Source organism: Nomascus leucogenys, chromosome 2 (assembly GCF_006542625.1).
Source record: "Nomascus leucogenys isolate Asia chromosome 2, Asia_NLE_v1, whole genome shotgun sequence".
Taxonomy (NCBI): domain Eukaryota; kingdom Metazoa; phylum Chordata; class Mammalia; order Primates; family Hylobatidae; genus Nomascus; species Nomascus leucogenys.
In genome coordinates, this window is record NC_044382.1 from 28,868,563 (window position 1) to 28,887,207 (window position 18,645).

Here is an 18,645-nt window from a genome sequence, read left to right on the forward strand (position 1 = left end):
CATGAATCTGAATGTGTCCATCACCCAGCTAAATACGGCCAATCCAATTTCATCGATCACCCTCTAGGCCGCACACTCCCACCCACACATGCAAATCCATGCAGAGCTTGCTTTCTTCTGAAGCAAACGCCAGACATCATATTATTCCGTAAGAGGCCTTCTTACAGGAAATGCTAGCCATTGCATGCCCCTGAGGCTGGGCGCTGGAGCGCACAGGGCTGGGAGAGGCACATGCATAGTGGTTCTTGGCACTGCCTCTTATTAAAGAACCTCTAGGCTCCAGCTGAAAAAGGGAGATAATTGTATTTACAACTGAGAGTTGTTAAGAAATTTAAATGAATTAATATACACAAACAGGGACAGCCCTCCCACAGAACAGCTGCTCAATAAATGCCAGTCATCTCATTATGATATCATCATGGTCATAAGGTCCCGGCTCTGGAGGCAAGAAGACTGGGTTTGAATCCAGTTCAGCTTCTGACTAGGTTAATTGCCCTAGGCACATGACTTAACTTTTCCAAGCCTCATTTTCCTTATCTGTAAAATGGGAAAATACTGGACCCTGTCTTGCAGGGTGGGGACGAGGATTGGATGAGATAATGTAGGGAACAGAGGACTTGTACCTCTGTGGCACACAAAGGGGCTTGGTTCTGCTTGGGAGGCCTAGAGAGCAGTTCATCTCACCCTTACTTTCCAGAGGTGAAACAGCAAGGGCCAGGTGAGGCATGTGGGCTGTGCCAGATCAGGGGCCGATCCAGCACGAGAAACCGGGGCCCAACAGCTTTGGTGGGTGAGAGGATTTCTCTGCATGAGCAAGTGCAGGAGAAGGCAGAGCAGGGCAGAGCCGGGATTTTGAGGACAGAGAGGCCTGGCAGGGTGGGAGAAGGAGAGACTGGAGAGGGCATACCTGGAAGAGCTCGGAGTCATCGGGGCTATACTGGTTGGGTTCAGTCTCTGAGTTCTCTGGGCACCACTGCAGCTCCCCAAAGCAGGTGGCCGAGTCGAAGTCGCTGGCATCCAGCTGGGAGAGGTCGAGTTCTGGAAAGTCAGCATAGAGTTGCTCCTCCCCGGACCCTCCACCCTGAGGAGACAGGAAGGAAAGAGGTGGATCAGAGCTGAGGCTGGCTAGACCAAGCAGGAGCCCTCTCAATAATGATGCATTCAATCTGGACACGTGGCCAAGGCCCGATTTTGCCAAATGACCAAGAAATGGAAAGATCAGCTCCACCCCTTGGTTGAATCTTCTGGTAGCTAAGCTAGGCCCCAGCAGTACAAAACCCCCTGCTGCTCTCCCCTCTCCACTCCTACATATCCCTCAAGGCCCTGCCCACATACATCTCTGTCCTCCTGTTACCAGAACTGTTTTGTTGAAAACTTTATTAGAGACTGTAAATAGAGGAGCTAATCCTTTACATATATGTCCCCACTTATAAGTGGACTTCTTGAAGCTAACGATGCCTCTATATTAATAATGAAACAAAAAACAGCAATAATAATGACTGACAGTATTGTGTGACTACTAGGTTCTGGAGAAACACCCATTCATGTTCCCAGGAATTTTACAGGAATATATGTAAGGTCTAAAATTACATATATGATATATGATGAACATAAAATTACATATATGATATAATATATGATGGAACACCAATCAGTAGACAATATGTAAATAAAGCCATAAAACACCCCTATCATGGGCCGGGCATGGTGGCTCACGCCTGTAATCCCAACACTTTGAGAGGCCGAGGTGGGCGGGTCATTCGAGGCCAGGGGTTCAAGACCAGCCTGGCCAACATGGCGAAACCCCGTCTTTACTAAAAATACACAAATTAGCCAGGGGTGGTGGTGCATGCCTGTAATCTCAGTAACTTGGGAGACTGAGGCATGAGAATCACTTGAGCCCGGGAGGCAGACGTTGCAGTGAGCTGAGATCGCGCCACTGCACTCCAGCCTGGGTGACAGATGGAAACTGTCTCAAAAAAATGACAAACAAACAAACAAAAAAACAAAACCAAACAAAAAAACACCCATATCATGAAATACTACAGTGCTGTTGAAAAGAATGAGGAAGATCTGTGTGTTCTCCAAGACACATTAAATAAAAAACAAAGTTATAGAATATCAGCATGTAAAATATAACCCCACATGTGTAAAGAAAGTAAAAATCAAGCCGTATATTTCTCTATGTAGGATAGCATGTATGCAAACACACAGGAAAAGATCTAGACGGTCATAAACCCACCTAACAGCAGTGAGTGGGGGAGAAGCGAGCCACAGGTGACTCTGATAACAGCATTGCCCGAATCAGTGGTTCTCAAAGTGTAGTCCCAGATGGGCAGCACCAGAATCACCTGGGAACCTGGTATGTTGGAAATAATATAAATTCTCAGGCCTAATCCCAGAGCTACTGAATCAGAAGGCAATCAATTTCTCACTCTGGTCTCCCAAGTTTAATGGTTACCAATAGAAGAACTGCCCTACAGATTCAGAAATAGCCTGAGTTGGGGGGCTGACACAGAAACAGAATGGCCTGGTGATGTTCTGTTGGCCCTGGGGCCTGGCAGAAGTGAGTTGAGATCCACATTCACCAGCTGTGGACTTTGGGCAAGTCCCTTCATCTGTAAAACGTGGACAACAACAATATCTGCCTTATATGTTAAGATTAAAAGAGGCAATGTCGTTATAGCCTGGCCTAGTAACTGCTCAATAAATGTCAGCTAAGAGTAATATAACAAATAATGATAATAATAATGATAAAACAATGGTATTTCATGGTAGGCAGAGAGGAGCGGGAACTGTCTCGGAGAACAAAAAGAGGCTTAGGTGACACTTAAGAGAAACAGGTTTTCCCCAGACCTTTTCCTTAATTGTTCCCACTTACTAGGCCTCATAAATTATGAATAAATGTATATTATTAGCTCAACTTGACACAGGAAAAAGGCTTTTATCCAAATTTGGGTCAAATGTCTTAATTGGTGTTTTGTAAGAATCCTGCCTACACAAGCGGCAACAGGCCCAGGTCCTCTCAAGCGGCCGGTCCCCTGCCCTCAAGCAGGCAGCAAGGAGCCCAGCAAGGCTGTCTCTGGGAGCATGGCCCTACCAGCCTGCCCACCACCTGCCCATTCTTTCTCCAATCCACATGTATTCCACAATCCTCATTATTGAGAGCCCACTCACTCTGAGGCAGGCACTGTGATGGTGGGTGGGGAAGGATGACATTAAACAAATAATCACACAAACAAAACATGTGATTCTAAATCGTGACTCTCCAGAGAAGAGCAGAACACTTCTGAACCTGATTGGGAATCTGAAGATGAGAGGGATACAGGTGCTTCTTCAATCTCTGGGTACCCCTCTCCCCACAAGCCCAACTGTCATGCCTCCCAACTACAAATCACCAGCACTCAGTGGCTGCCCCTGCTGCGGGAACTCAGGTGGATTCTCTCGGCTGCCTCTTGGGAGCTTCTTTCTCCTTCGTGCCCAAGCAGACTGTGGGGATGCAGCCGTGGTCCTGTTCTACATGGATAATTGGTTTGTTTCCTGTTTTGGGCCATTTCTAGTAAGTCTGCAATACTTGCATACAAGTCTTGTTTGGACATATGTCTTTACTTCTCTTGGGTAAATACCTAGGAGTGAAACTGTTGGGCCATATGGCAAGTGTGTGTGTAAGTTTATAAAACAGAAAACTGTTTTCCACAATGAGAGAACACTCACTTTGTACACTCCCATCAGCCGTATGAGTTCAATTCTTCTGCACCCTCTCCAACACTTGGTATTGTCAGTCCCTTTATTTTAGCCATTCTAGTGGGCATGCTCAGTGCTACTATGAGCCAGGCACTGTGTTATATAAGACTCAGCTCCTTCCTCTGTGAGTTGACATCTCAGTGAGGGAAGAAAACATGTAAATATTTCATTCTAGACTGAGTGAGTGCTATGAAGAAGAAACAAACAAGGCGCACTGATGGAAGATAACAGGAAGCAAAATCTATCTTTTTACCTTCTTTATGTTTAGAGACAGGCTCCTGCTGTGTTGCCCAAGCTACAATACAACATGGCTTGATCACGACTCACTGTAGCCTCAACCTCTTAAGTTCAAGCAATCCTTCAACCTCAGCCTCCTAAGTAGCTGAGACTACAGGTGTGCACCACCACACCTGGCTAATTTTTCTTTTTTAACTTTTTGTACAGATAGGGGTCTCTCTATGTTGCCCAGGCTTGTCTCATCCTGCCTCAGCCCCACAAAGTGCTGGGATTACAGGTGTCAGCCACTGTGCCCAGCCCAGAATCTAAATCAGATGGAAAGTCAGGAAAAACTTCTTGAAGCAGCAGCCAGGCAGTGGAAGAGGTGGGAAGAGCATTGCAGGCAGAGGGACCGTCAGAGGCAAAGACCCCCGTGGGGACCGAGCCCAAGGCACAAGGCGTTGAGGTCAGTGAGGCTGCAGCTTGGTGACCGGGGTGGGGGATGGAGGAAATGGGAAAAGATGACACTAGAAAGGCTGGTGGAGGCTGGATCAGGAAGGGATTGGAAAGGATTTGGGTTTTACCCCAAGTGTGATGGGGGTAGGACCGGCATAGAAGCAGGGAGATGGTTTAACAGCTGTTGTAGCCATCCAGGAGGGGACAGGTGGTGGGTTGGGGAGGTACCTCTCAGACACCATCTAGGGACTGTGGGACAGAAGGGAGGGCCAAAAGCAGAGACACGGGTTGCTAGGCAGCTGGGGCCTCCGAGGCCAGCAAAGCCCCCAGCAATAAGGTCTCGGGTGAGCTCTATGTTCCAGATCTCCCACTCTCCAGTAACTCAGAGCAGCCACCTTTGTAGGGCTTGCTTCTTAGAAACAGCTTTAGAACCAGAGTCCCAGAATCCCAGACTAGCCAGGAACCCGCAGCTCTAAGAGTTGTCCAGGTAAGTCATGGTGAACAATCTGGGAGGCAGAGGTCCCTTCAAAAACCAGACAAAAGCTATGGACATTTTTCCCCACAAGATGCAGGTATGCGCACAAAATGTACACTTAACTTTTAGAACTTCACAGAACTAGCTTAAGAACTCCCGACCTAGCTGGTCTATCTCCTTCACTTTGCAAATATGGAAACTGAGACCCAAAGAGGATAATGGATTTGTTCGGGGTCATCCAGTGAGTGTCCTTCCCTCAAAACCATACCACCTCCTTTATAAAATGTCCATAAAATGGCTGTGATGACTGCACTTATTGATTGCCCATAGCAGCTCAACATACTTAAAGTGTACCCAGCATATAAAAACAAAGAAACCTCAGCTTCGCGGCCTTGTCAATTAGGCTAAGACCACTCTCTAGCTAAAAACCATTAAGCACCACATTAATAGTGATTTCTCTGGCCATCTCCATATTTAGAGAGGCTTCTGAAGGAGTGCTTCAAGTGGCCCAGTTCTTTTTGAAAGGTCTGAATTAAGGCCTTCTTGTCCTGTCCCGGGAGCTTTCCACAGGCCCTGCCAGTGGAGCTGGGAGGTCGAAGCACAAACTAACAGCCACTGCTATTATGGAGCCCTTACTAGATGCCAAGGCCCATGCTAAGTGCCTTCTATATATGCTCTCATCAGTCTTAAATCAACCTAGCAGGGTGGGTGCTACCGTCCCCATGTCAGCAAGTCATTTAAATTAGGTTGCTAGGGGCAGACGTGGTGGCTCACGCCTGTAATCCCAGCACTTTGGGAGGCCGAGGCGGGCAGATCACTTGAAGTCAGGAGTTTGAGACCAGCCTGGCCAACATGGTAAAACTGCATTTCTACTAAAAATACAAAAATTAGCTAGGTGTGGCAGCGGGTGCCTGTAATCCCAGCTACTCAGGAGGCTGAGGCATGGATGGCAAAGATTGCAGTGAGCAGAGATCATGCCACTGCACTCCAGCCTGGGCAACAGAGCAAGACTCAGTCTCAAATAAATAAATAAATTGTAAGTAAGTAAGTAAATAAATAAAGTAGGTTGCTAGGGCTTCCATAACAAAAGACCACAACCGGGTGGCAGCTTAAACAACAGAAGTCTGAGATTAGGGTGTCTGCAGGAATGGTTCCTTCTGAGAGTCTGTTCCAGGCCTTTCTCCTTGGCTTGTAGATGACCATTTTCTCCTTGTTTTTTCATGTCTTCTTCCCTCTATGCGTGTCTGTCTCTGTGCCCCAGTTCCCCCTTTTGATAAGGACACTAGCCACACTGGATGAGGGCCCACCCTAATGACCTCATTTTAACTTGATTATCTCTGTGAAGACCCTAGCTCCAAGGAGGTCACATTCTGAGGCATTAGGGGTTTAGGGCTTCAGCACACCTTTTTTAGAGGATACAATTCAACCCATAACACCCAGGGTCCCAAAAGGGTGAAGTTGGGATTCAAACCCAAGTCTCTTCTCTCCCTATGAAGCCAGGACCCTCATCCATCATCCTGCTTCTGAAAGTGAGAAGGAACATTCAAGACCATTCATTCCCATCTGCAGGTGGGGAAATGGAGCTTCAGGCAAGGGTTGGGAATGGCCCAAGTCATATGGCAAGTTTGTGGCTGAGCAAGGACAGACCTGGGACCAAACACACTGAACAGCAGGCTCATGTGTGCGGCCTCTCTGGCCCCTCAACGTGCCTGCTCACCCCCTGCCGTGGGCCCCCCTTCTCCAGCAACACCACATCGCTCATCTGAAAGGACTGTGGCTGCCCCAAGCCAGGGAGATAAATGACCCTGGCCGTGGATTAATGGGGTTTCCTCCAGACTCACATAAGTGGCTTCATTGGAAGCTTGTGATCTTGCTGGAAATTGATTCCCTGCTTAAGAAAGAATGCATCTTCAGGAAAAATTGGTGGCTCTACCTTCCTGGCTATAATCAGCAAATCACCTAGCTTAGTGCCTGGTCCAGAGCAGATTCTCTGAACTACTGAGTGGAAGGAAGCTCAAGGAGGTGGGGCGGAGGGGTGGCTGCAGTGACGGCTTGGGTTCTGGGTCTGTCAGTACTCACTATGCATCCTTCATTGGGTCACCTCCCCCCTCTGGTCCTCACTGCCCCCTCTGGAAAAGAGAACATAAAACCAGATAGGCCCTCTGGACAGTCCCGCTCAAGCATTTGATATAATTCTGTACTTATCAAATTTCTGAGATCCACATAGGCTTTGGGGAAACAGGCAGAATTCAGCATTTAATGAACAAATAAAGGAATGTATGTGTGTGAATGACTTTCCAGAGGGGAGAAAAGTGCAGAAAGGACGGTCTTGAAATGGAAGGAAGCCTAGATAAGGGGGGCAAAAGGGCCCTGCCTTTGCGGTTAACACTGATCCTTTCAGATGAGGACATTGTTTCTTGCCACCTAGGTTTCTGTTGACAAAATGGGGATAATAAAAACAATCCTGCCTCCCAGGGTTCTTACAAAGATAAAGTACCACAGGTTGGGAACATGGCATGGATCAGACACCCATGACTGGTGGTCACAGATTACTACGGTCTGAATGTTTGTGATCCTGCAAATTTATGTTGAAATCCTTACCCCCATGGTGAGGCCATGAGGAGGCGAGGCCTCTGGGAGGTAATGAGGTCATGAATGGAATGCGTACCCTTATAAAACAGACCCAAGTAAGCTCGGTTGCCCCTCCCACCCTGTGAGAATACAAGAAGCTGCAATCTACGAACCAGGAAATGCGTCCTCACCAGATACAAAATCTGCCAGCGCCTCGATCTTGGGCTTTCCAGCCTCCAGAACTGTGAGAAATAAAGTTCTGTTGTGTATAAGCCACCCAGTTTATGGTATGTTGTTACAGAAGCAGAAACAGACTGAGACACAGATATGGCACTTTCTAGTTCCCAAGTGACATTCACAGCTGTGCTCTCATCAGTACCTTCCCAAGATGCAGCGGATGGCCAGTGGTCAGCATTCCCATTTGACTGATGGGAACACTGGGGCTCTAGGAGGGTCAATGCTTCGTGAACTCATCCCCTGACCCATATCCTCAGTTCTAAACCTGCCAGCTCACCCAATTCTTTTCTGTCAACTTTGACCTGCCACCTAATCCCAGTGTCATCATGGCTTGTGGTTTCTGTTGGGGGAATGATCTTGCCCTGCCAGCCAGACCATGCTGGCTCTCTTCAGGTCAGCCTGGGATGGTGGGGAGTCTGGGCTCTACCCGGCTGCACTGACCTCCTGTGACTGCTATCTTGGATACCCTAAGTCCTGCCCGACTGCCAGCTTGGTGCCTCCTTCACTGACAAGAAGTTGTATTTGATGATCTGAGGCAAGTTATTCTTCTTAAACTGCTGTCAGGAATGCAGACCTGCAATGAGATCTGCTAGGGTGGCAAGCGCACAGCACTGGGCTCACTGTTCCCTCTTTCCATGGCGATACCACTAACTGATCCCAGCCCGACATCCTGCTGAGCCCCAAGCCTTCTCAACACAGAGCCTCAGCAGCTGTTACTAATTGATTAGAAGGGGCCTACTCTACATTATGACCCTGTGCCTCTACTTACCTTCTAGGAAGGAAGTGTGGGAAATACCTGTGAAGTCCCATGTAGCCATTTTACTTTATAAATGTTTTGTTCCTTCTCTCACCTCTGTTATTTGGCCTGCCTCTTACCCATTCCCTTCCCAATGGGTGGAAGCCCACTGAGTTTTCTCTGGGAAGCTGACCTTCCCTTACCCCCAAGCAATCCAGGGAAGCACATCTGGGCCAATTAAAGTATCCTATGGCCACAACAACTGGTTGGATTGGGTGGGTCAGAGCAAATACCAGGAAACTTGCAGGAGCATTTGGACAAGGGGGCTGCGCTGGCTGGATTCTGTTCTGAATAGGCTGGCAGCCCTCTTTGCCACTACCTGCAAAGGGCCTGCCTGAGAAAGAAGCCAGAGCAGTGAGGGCAGATCCAAGAAAACAGACAGAGATAGATTCCCAATAAAACAACTAAAGTACTTGGATTCAGCTGTGCCTGAAGCCAGGCATTCCCTGTGCTCCAGTTACGGGAGTGAATACGTTCCCTCTCTAGATTACATGCCAGTTGGAGTTTCTACCACCCATCAATGAAAAAGTGATAACTTATTCATCTCTCTTACATTATGAAAAAAACCCAATCTTTCCATGTCTTCCAAATTAATACAAATCAGCTAAAGAAGCTTCCAGGAGAACAGTGGGGAGAGTAGTTTATCTTAGTCCCCACAGAAATACCTACAGCATCATCTGAAATCAGACTCAAAGCCACAAACACAAAGTTAAACTCCAGACAAAATAAGTGGACAGAAGAGAGGGGCTCTGAGCCCAGCCTAGAAGAACAGAATATCTTAAACTCAGAGATAAACCAGACCATTGGAAGGGCCTCCCACCAAAACATTTAAGGCAAAATATTTCAACCCGGCATCCAAGGCCCTTTCTGTGCGGAAGCATCCGGGTTCAGGCTTGCAGAGCTCAACCTCGGTGATTCTCAGCCCTTTACAGCCGGGCTCCAAGCCTTAGCTAAGTAGGTGCCTGGTCAGGGCTTGGCGTAAGGCGACCCGACAGGAGGTCACCAGGTCTGGCGAGAGTGGATCTTCCAGTCCAGAGAAGAAAATGGGGTCCAGTGCTCAGAACTGAGCTCCAAGGCTGGGCCAGACCCAGCCAACCAGTAAGAAGCCCAGTTTCCAGGAACCAAGGCAGCTCTGCCTGGTAGGCAGGGCAACAGGATGGAGAAAGTTGGGATCCCTGACACTGCCCTGGGACACCTATCTCAGGATCTGAGAGAGGACTCAACTCGGAGCTCATCAAACTTCTTATCATTTGGAGGGAGTTTTCTGCTACCTGCAGCCAAAGCTAATCCCATCCAGGCCATCTCAGGCCTTTGGTATAACAGGGGCTTTCCTAACCAGCCTCTACTCGACCAACCAACCAGGTTAACCAACACTCCCCACCCTCTCCTGTAATAACACCCTTTACTAATGCCTAAGGTGCCCGAGAGCCTCAGCTGGTCTGCTCCCACCAACTTAGTTGTTTATTTACTAAGATTCAGTTGTTTCTTCCCAAACCCACTCGATAGTGTAATTACAAAATTTCACTAACCGGTCCATAAACAGAAAATATGAGTACAAAAGACAAGATTTCAATGAAAACTAAGTTGAAGGCTGTGGAAGGATTCAATAAAGTTGAGTTGCTAAAAAGCAAACAAACAACATTGCCATCAAGTTTCATGTGAATGAGATCATGGTAAAAGATCAGGAGAAATTTGCAAGAATCAAGAAAGATTCAGCACTCAGATTGCTTGACAAGTCAAAGTTCTTGATCCAACTGAATGCATCCTGAAACTGGAAACTGGAACCCTGGCACTGTGGGTGTGGACTATGGAGGGAAGATGACTTAGAGTTTCAATGCTGGCGCCACAGTCCTATAGCAAAAGACTGGCAAAAATGAATGTACATGTCATATGGCTTCGCTAAAAGACAATGTAGGCATGTGTTTCACAATTTTGCGCTTTATATGACTCTTTCCTAGGAATTCCCCTCTGCAGCTTCCCTGCACCTCCCAGCTGTAGTTCCCACTCTTATTAGATAAGAAGGTGACTACTGCACACAGGCTCTGGCCCTCATGACACAGGAAATAAAGTCTTATGATGGACTACCGTAACACAGAACCAATGTTTTGTGCACCGGAAGGGTCTAGAGTAACACTTTTTGTGAATGAATCTCTCAATTTGCAAATGAAGACATTGAGGCTGAGAAAGAGGAAACAGGGAGTCACCCAAGATCCACACAGCCAGCTCCTCACAGGGCCAGAACACAAACCGGGATCTCCCATGTGACCTGTCCAGACCAGTTTCCAGAATGACAGGCCACTTCCTCAACATCTGTGGCCCATCCACCAGAAGTTCTACATTAGATCCATCTCTCTTTAAATGATAAGGGAAAGAGAGAACAGGCAGTCTCCTGGGTAGGTGTTATCTTACAGTCATCTCCTTACCCACTCCTATTGCCTGCAAGCAGCCCCTTATCCACTGAAGATCTGCAAAGTCTCTGGTTGCTGTGTTGGGGTGAGATTACCTGGGGTGAGGCAGCTCCTGGATGGCCTAGCAGGTGGCTGTGCAGAGCCCAGACTCCCCTCCTCCAGCACCGAGGTCAGCTAGGGCCCCCACCCCACCTTTGGCAGCATGGATCCTGGCACCTGTCAGGAGGGTGGCCTATCAGCAGGTACAAGCCTGCCCCAGGCCCAGGAAGGCAGTGTTTCATTTTGTTTGTAAACAATAAGGTTGAAGTATATTCTGCGTAAGGTGTTTTAGGGCAGGGTAATATACGCATTGTGTCTGCCTGCACTCACAGTCAATTTGATGCACTTGAACTCAAGGGCCTCTTGAATTCAAAGGAGAGTGGCAGGAAAGCACTTGCTAAACTGTAAAATGATGTACAGGTACATGTTGTTAGGCTTTGTTGAGGCAGGGCTGGCCCTGGCTCATAACTTGCTAGTTACAGGGAGTTGCTTGCCCTCTCTGCATCTCTCGAGACCAGCCTCCCTCCTGGAACAGCTGTGTGGCTTGAGTGTCGACCCCGGGGCCTCTGTGCTGGAGCCTTCCTCAGCCTGGAACGCCTTCTCTCTCCTTCATCTCCCATAGCGGCTTCCTTCTTTCTATCCTCATGCCAGGTTGAATGACCCTCCTGAGATGGGCCTCTCTGACCACTGCACCCCAAATGGCCATCCCGTCTCTGGCCTATCCAGCACCCTGCTGGAATTCCCTCGATTAGCACTTACCATTCTCTGCTATCCCCTGGCCCCTTTTATCAGTATGTTTTTAAATTGTGGTAAAATATAAATAACATGAAATTGATTAGTTTAACTTTTTTTTTTTTTTTTAGAAAGGATCTCACTCTGTCGCCCGAGCTGGAGTGCAGTAACATGATCATGGCTGATTGCAGCCTTGACTTCCCGGGCTCAAGCAATCCTCCCGCCTCAGCCTCCTTAGTAGCTAGGACTACAGGTGCACACCACCACTCCCAGCTTGCTTGCTTGCTTGCTTGCTTATCTATCTGTCTGTCTGTCTGTCTGTCTGTCTGTCTATCTATCTATCTATCTATCTATCTGTCTGTGGTGGAGATGGATCTATCTATCTATCTATCTATCTATCTATCTATCTATCTATTGTAGAGATGGATCTATCTATCTATCTATCTATCTATCTATCTATCTATCTATCTATCTATCTATGGTAGAGATGGGGGTCTTTCTATGTTGTCCAGGCTGGTCTCAAACTCCTGGGCTCAAGCAGTCCTCCTGCCTTGGTCTCCCAAATTGCTAGGATTATAGGCATGAGCTGCCATGCCTGGCCCATTTTAAACATTTTTAAGTGTGCAGTTCAGTGGCATTAAGTACACCCACATTGCTATGCAGCCATCACCACCATCCACCTCCAGAACTACCCCCATTACTAATTTATCTACTTGTTTACTGCTGCCTCCCACAGCTGGCAGCTCCATGTGAGCAGGGGCTGTGTCTGGGTCTGTCTTGCTGCCCACTGTATCCCAAATGCCCAGCATAATGCCTGGCACATAGTAGGTGCTCAATAAACATGTGTTCAAGAAACAAAATGAGTGTCTTGTAAAGGGAATAGGGCCGTGTACAAAAACAAGGAGCGCAACATGTACATTTTTTCCACACAGCCCTGAGACAAGACCAAGCTTCCTGGCAGCCTCAGTCACCAGATAACAATTTCAGGTTTTGTCAAAGTCTGTGGGGGCAAAACCGCTGAGAGTTCTGTTTCCTTCCTGGTTCCAGGCCCCTCTATGAGGTCAAGAATGAAGATACATGATCACACAAACCACCTGACATCAACACTCACCATTTCAACACATCAGCTCTACTGAGAGCAACATTTTATCAGTTGCTGAAGGGCAGGCACAAAAATAGACTGCGGGGATCAAATGCCATCCTCAGCTGCTCTCTTGACTCTCAGGAGTGAAAGGCCTGGCAACCGAGGACCCCAGGGCCTGGGGACCTGAAGGCAGGGGTCAGCTCTTCCAGCAGTTCACAGAAATTAGGAGGTGGAGCCAGGGCTGGAATAAGGGTGTCTTAGACATCAAAATACTCAGCCATCAAGGTAGATCATATTTTAATGCAATTTTAAAATTAATGCAAAATATCCACCCAAGATTAACAAAATACCAAAATTCTAAATAAAGGTGAGGTCAGTGGTGCCGATTTTTTCCCTCTTGCCTCGGGTTCCTGTAGGGCTACGCATGGCCCCATCACTGTTTATGTCTTTGTTTTAAAATTGGATATTTTGTTCAGCATGGATATTTACATCAATTATTTTTTAAACACTGATATAAACAGGCTTGATCTTGATGACTGAGTTTTTTAGCATCTCCTTAAATTTTGTGCCAGAGCCAAGTGCCTCCTTTGCCTTACCTTAGCCCTCACCTGGGCGGGATTAGATGGAGAAAGTTACTGTTCGTGCAGGTAACTAAAGTGGGACCGTGTCTCAGGTCACAGCATTTAGTGGGGCCTCAGTTTCAACATCTCTGCAATGGGGCCCATAACCTCCTAGTTGCTGTGGAATTGTTCCAGCCCTCATGAGGTATTTAGGAAAACTGCAAAATGCTTATAAGAAACTCTCCAGGAACTATTACTAAATTCTTCTCAAAGACGGTGAATGGCCTGCCAGGATGGGGGGTGGCATTCAGCTTTGAGGTGAGTTACAAAACACGAGCCCTATTTCTAATGAAAGGAGTGAAGTTCGTGAAATGCGTCGATTTTGCTTAAGAAAAGAAAGAGACTGGAGCAGATTCCTGGTTCTTCCTGCAATCAGGATGTCCTCTGGCGGTCCACTCACTGGAATTCTGACCCGGGTCCTGAGTCGGAAGGAAAGCAAAGGGTGACTGCTAGCTCATGTCACACAGCTGAAGGGGCGACCACTGACACCCTGCTCATGAGCTGGCGGGTGCTTCCTTTCCTTGCCATGTTGTGTGGGATTTCCTCAAAATTCGGATGTGCCTAGGGACATGCCAGCCATCCTCCTGTGTCAGGAGGATGACAAAGTACCCGACTTTGGGAGGACAGAAAAGTGCTGGACTGCTGATAGTTTTATGGCGTGGTAAATGGACTGAATGCCACTGTTTTGTACATTTATAAATGGTAAATTTTAGCCTGAGCAACACGGCAAAACCCTGTCTCTACAAAAAAAAAAAAAAAAAAAATACAAAAATTGGCCAGGCACAGTAGCGTATGCCTGTTGTCCCAACTACTCGAGTCTGAGGTGGAAGGATCACCTGATCCCAGGAAGTTGAGGCTGCAGTGAGCTGTGATGGTGCCACTGCACTACTCTAGCCTAGATGACAGAGCGAGACACTGTCTCAAAAAGGAAAAAAAAAAAAAAGGTAAATTTTATGTTAGGTACATTCTACCACAATTTTTTTTAAAAAAGTCGGCCAGGCACAGCGGCTCACGCCTATAATTCCAGCACTTTGGGAGGCCAAGGTGGGTGGACGGCCTGAGGACAAGAGTTCGAGAGCAGTCTGACCAATATGGTGAAACCCCGTCTCCACTAAAAATACAAAAATTAGCTGGGCATGGTGGCGGGCCCCTATAATCCCAGCTACTGGGGAGGCTGAGGCAGGAGAATCACTGGAACCTAGGAGGCGGAGGTTGCAGTGAGCCGAGATCACACCATTGCACTCCAGCCTGGGCGACAAGAGCGAAACTCTGTCTCAAAAAAAAAAAAAAAGTCCCAGAGACCTAAAAAAACAAAGTGTCCCACACACTCCATCTGGAGGTGTTCTCTGGGGTCCTACAGTGTCCACGTTCTCTGGTTCTATTTCTGCATCTCCTGCCCTGGCTGGCAGGAGAGACCGAGGGAGCAGGGCCAGGGCTCGGCTGAGAAGCCCTCTTTCCTGTAAACACTGTTATAAATAACCCAGAAAGAGGTAGAAAGGGGGTCCTGGCAAGAGAGTGAAGGTCAGGCAGCCCCTTCATGGCATTTAAGGAAATGTCATGCTCAACAGGGCAGCAAGATGCCAGCGCACACCTTCAGCCCAGTGCTGCCTGGAGCTGACTGCCGCCTTGCTGTCATGCCAGAGCCCCCAGGCAGCACTCACACACCCAGGATATGCAGCCCTCTCAGGTGGCCGGCTCCTGGGGTTTATGAACAGACAGGGGACGCTCAGGTGGGTGGACAGGCAGTAGGTAGCTGGCGATTCCCCCTTCCCAGTAGGCTGGGGGCCTTGGCAGGCCAGAGCTGAAGTCAGTTCCCCAATAACCCAGGCCAGGACTCCACACCAGCCTGGGCTTGTCAGCCAACACATGACCAGGCCGAGGGAGAGATGACTCAGCAGTGCTCGGCCCACAGCTGCCCCTGCTGCTGCACAGCGTGGGAGCTGGAGGGGCTTCACAGCCCATCTGGTCCTGTGGTTCCCACACTGGGCTCCCTGGGTAACCCCCACAGCTCCACCATGGCCCTGGGCTTTGAAAAGGGAGGGATTATGAGTTAATTAGGTTTTCCATGTTTATTAACCAAAAGTCATATAGTGGCAACCCATCATATTCCTATTTAACCAGAGTGAATTTAACATTATGTGATTGGCAAAAAAGATAAATAGGCCAGGCGAGGTGGCTTACACCTGTAATCCCAGCACCAAGGGGGGTGGGTCAGATCACCTGAGGTCAGGAGTTCAAGACCAGCCTGGCCAACATGGCAAAACCCCATCTCTACTAAAAATACAAAAATTAGCCAGGCGTGGTGGTGCACGCCTGTAATCCCAGCTATTCAGGAGGCAGAGGCAAGTGAATCGCCTGAACACAGGAGGCAGAGGTTGCAGTGAGCCGAGATCATGGCACTGCACTCCAGCCTGGGGGACACAGCAAGACTCCATCTCAAAAAATAAATAAATAAATAAATAGCCACATTTCTATTTCTTTCTTACACATTAGAAGTAGGGTGATGTATCTTGCATATGAATTCTCTATTTGCATAAACTCATATACACGTACCTATTTTCCATATACACTACTTCGTAGGCTATTTAAGGACTCTACGATAGTTAATTTGACCCAAACCCCAGACTAAGAAACCACTCCCCAAGTCCATGGTATTTACCACTCAGGGTGTCTGAGCAGCCTGTGAGAATCCAGCAAAGTGAGTATTCCCCATTTTATCTATTTGACTTTGAAAGAATGGGGAGGGGAAAGTTCTCCACACCTGTTAGTACCTTTCAGAGTCTTCCTGGGTTCCAGAAGCCCAGGCAACATCACGAAGGAGGAAGCTCCCATCAAGAGGGGCAGGGCTTGCCCGCCATGCCCAGCGAGCTGGAGGCAGAGTGGATACCAGGGTTCGTTGCTCACTCTCCTGCTGAAAACCCTCCCCTGACTTCTCATTGCCCTTGACTAAAACCCAGAGTCCTCAGGGACCGAGTGCAGCTGGAGCCTGCCTGCTTTCTCACCACCTCCTGGACTCTCCCACCCTCCCTATACAGTAGGCATGGTGGCCTTCTTCCTTCCCCTGGAACACAACCCTCTGTCTGGGGCTGTCCACCTGGGACACCTCCCCCAGGTCCTGGGGCCACCTTCCCACTGTTCAGTCGCAGTGAGAGAGGCCTTCCCCAACACTCCAATCCATCCACTCATGGGGATTACATCACTGTGGGTTTTTGTTTTTGTTTTTTTTGAGACAGAGTCTCACTCTGTCGCCCCAGCTGGAGTGCAGCGGTGTGAGCTCAGCTCACTGCAATCTCTGTCTCCTGGGTTCAAGTGATTCTCCTGCTTCAGCGTCCCGAGTAGCTGGGACTACAGGCATGCTCCACCACCCGGCTAATTTTTGTATTTTTGGTAGAGATGGGGTTTCGCCATGTTGGCCAGGCTGGTTTCAAGCTCCTGACCTCTAGTGATCTATCCACCTCAGCCTCGCAAAGTGCTGGGATTATAGGTGTGAGCCACCGCACCCGGCCGCATCACTGTGTTTTAAGCATAGCATGGGCCCAAGGACCATCCGTCTCCTCTCCAGAATATAAACTGTCCAAGCACCTGGCCTTGTCCTTTGCTGAGTTCCAGCACCTGGAAAGGTGCCAAGCACTGAGTAGGTGCTTACTAAACCTTTGCAGGACGGGCGGGTGTGGGGTGGAGGTGCAGGGGCACTATTTCCCAGGACAGTTTCGGCATCTCTGCCTCACACTATCGTGAAGCCTGCAGTCTCTCTCACATTAACCGCCCTTTACTGGGGGTTGGGGGTTGGTTTCCTTCCACATCCATTTATTCCCTTATGGAAACTCCTGCCTTTCCTTTTCCAGTGGGTCAGATGATGAGAAACGCAGACCCACAGGCTCCCAGATAAAGCTGGTGGGAAAGAGGTTCTCTTTGGCCCCAGCAGGCTCTCCTTGGTCATGTGGTCAGTGAGGGCCAGAGGCCAAGAGAAGCCAAGGAGGCCTGCTGAGCAGACCCCCACTCGCTCAGGTCCTGCAGGCACGAGGCCCTGGCTGGCCTCCTAAGCCAGAGCTGAGCCTGCCTTATGTAGAAATGCGTTCCAGAGCGAAGAACTGGGAGAGTACAATGAATCTGTATCAACGGAATCACACGTTTCCACACTCCCTTCTTCTCAAGTAATAGGGATGTGTCCTGGGGTGGGGGTGGCACTGCAGCAGGCTCCCTACCCCTGGGCCTCCTTACTGTGTGCTAATGACAGAATAACAGGCACCTGAATTAGGAAAGGGGGAAAGTCAGATGCTTGATTGCCACCCAGGACTAAGAGAAACAGGTAGGAGGCGAGGAACTCTCTCAATGACAGAATGAAGAGGTCTTTTGTCAAATGAAGCCCCTGCCATACGCACATGTAAGTACCACGAGAACCCACTTTCCTGCCCTACTAGGTTTCTCCCACTCTACTAGGATTGGGGGGTCTCGGGGCTCATAAAAATCCTTTATGCTATAAATTAGATATTCTCCCATTTGATACTTACAACAGGGCAGAGGTTAAGCCATTTTTCCAACAGGAAAGCTGAGGTTCAGAGAGGGAAAGTGAGCTGACTAAAGTCACAGAGCAAGTCAAAGAGAGGACCAGGACCAGAATCTCAAGACCTCTGAGTCCTAGTGGAAGCAATAGTAGAGAACACTGGATGGGCAGTCACAACCTGAATCCTCTGTGCTAATAGTATGAGATTTGGGACGAGTCCCTCTACTTCTCTGAGCCTCAGTCCCCCATATTCCAGCACTGGTCAACCTCAGAGAGCAGACAACCAGGGCCCTGAGACATGCAGGGTCAGCACGTGAGCAGGGTGGAAAAGTGTCAGGTGCCCCATCAGCAATTCCTAAAGAGGAGGAAAGGCAGTGGAGGGGGTGGAGGTGGTGTGGATTGAGGGCTGGTGAATCCTCAAGTGGGAGAATCCCTTAAGTGGCAAGTGGGAGCTCTGCTGGCTCCTCCCTATGCTACTCATGTTGTGGTCCATGAACTAGCAGCATCAGCCTCTCCTGGAGCTTATTAAATACCGCAGCCCTTCACACTCATCCCAGACCTCCTGAATCAGAATCTGCGTTTTAACAAAATACTCAGGTGATTCATAGGCACATTTAAGTTTGGGAAGCAAAAAATTTTAAATCGAGCCAGATCCTTATCAAGTGACCATGGATGCAACACACCTGAGTCCTCCCAGCCCCAGTTGCCCCATCTGTAGAGATAAAGCTGTGTGTGCCTCACAGAAGTGTCATGAAGGCTCTGT

At 48.5% G+C, this 18,645-nt stretch overlaps 1 protein-coding gene across 3 annotated transcripts in view; it reads right to left on the reverse strand.

Moving 5' to 3' along the window:
* PPARGC1B (PPARG coactivator 1 beta) overlaps positions 1-18,645 on the reverse strand; it is a 123,373-nt gene that overhangs the window by 33,566 nt on the left and 71,162 nt on the right. For all 3 annotated transcript variants that reach the window (XM_030826725.1, XM_030826729.1, XM_030826718.1), the window contains exon 2: positions 908-1,081. In XM_030826725.1, coding sequence (XP_030682585.1) covers positions 908-1,081 — 174 coding nt within the window. The remainder of the gene's footprint in view (positions 1-907; positions 1,082-18,645) is intronic.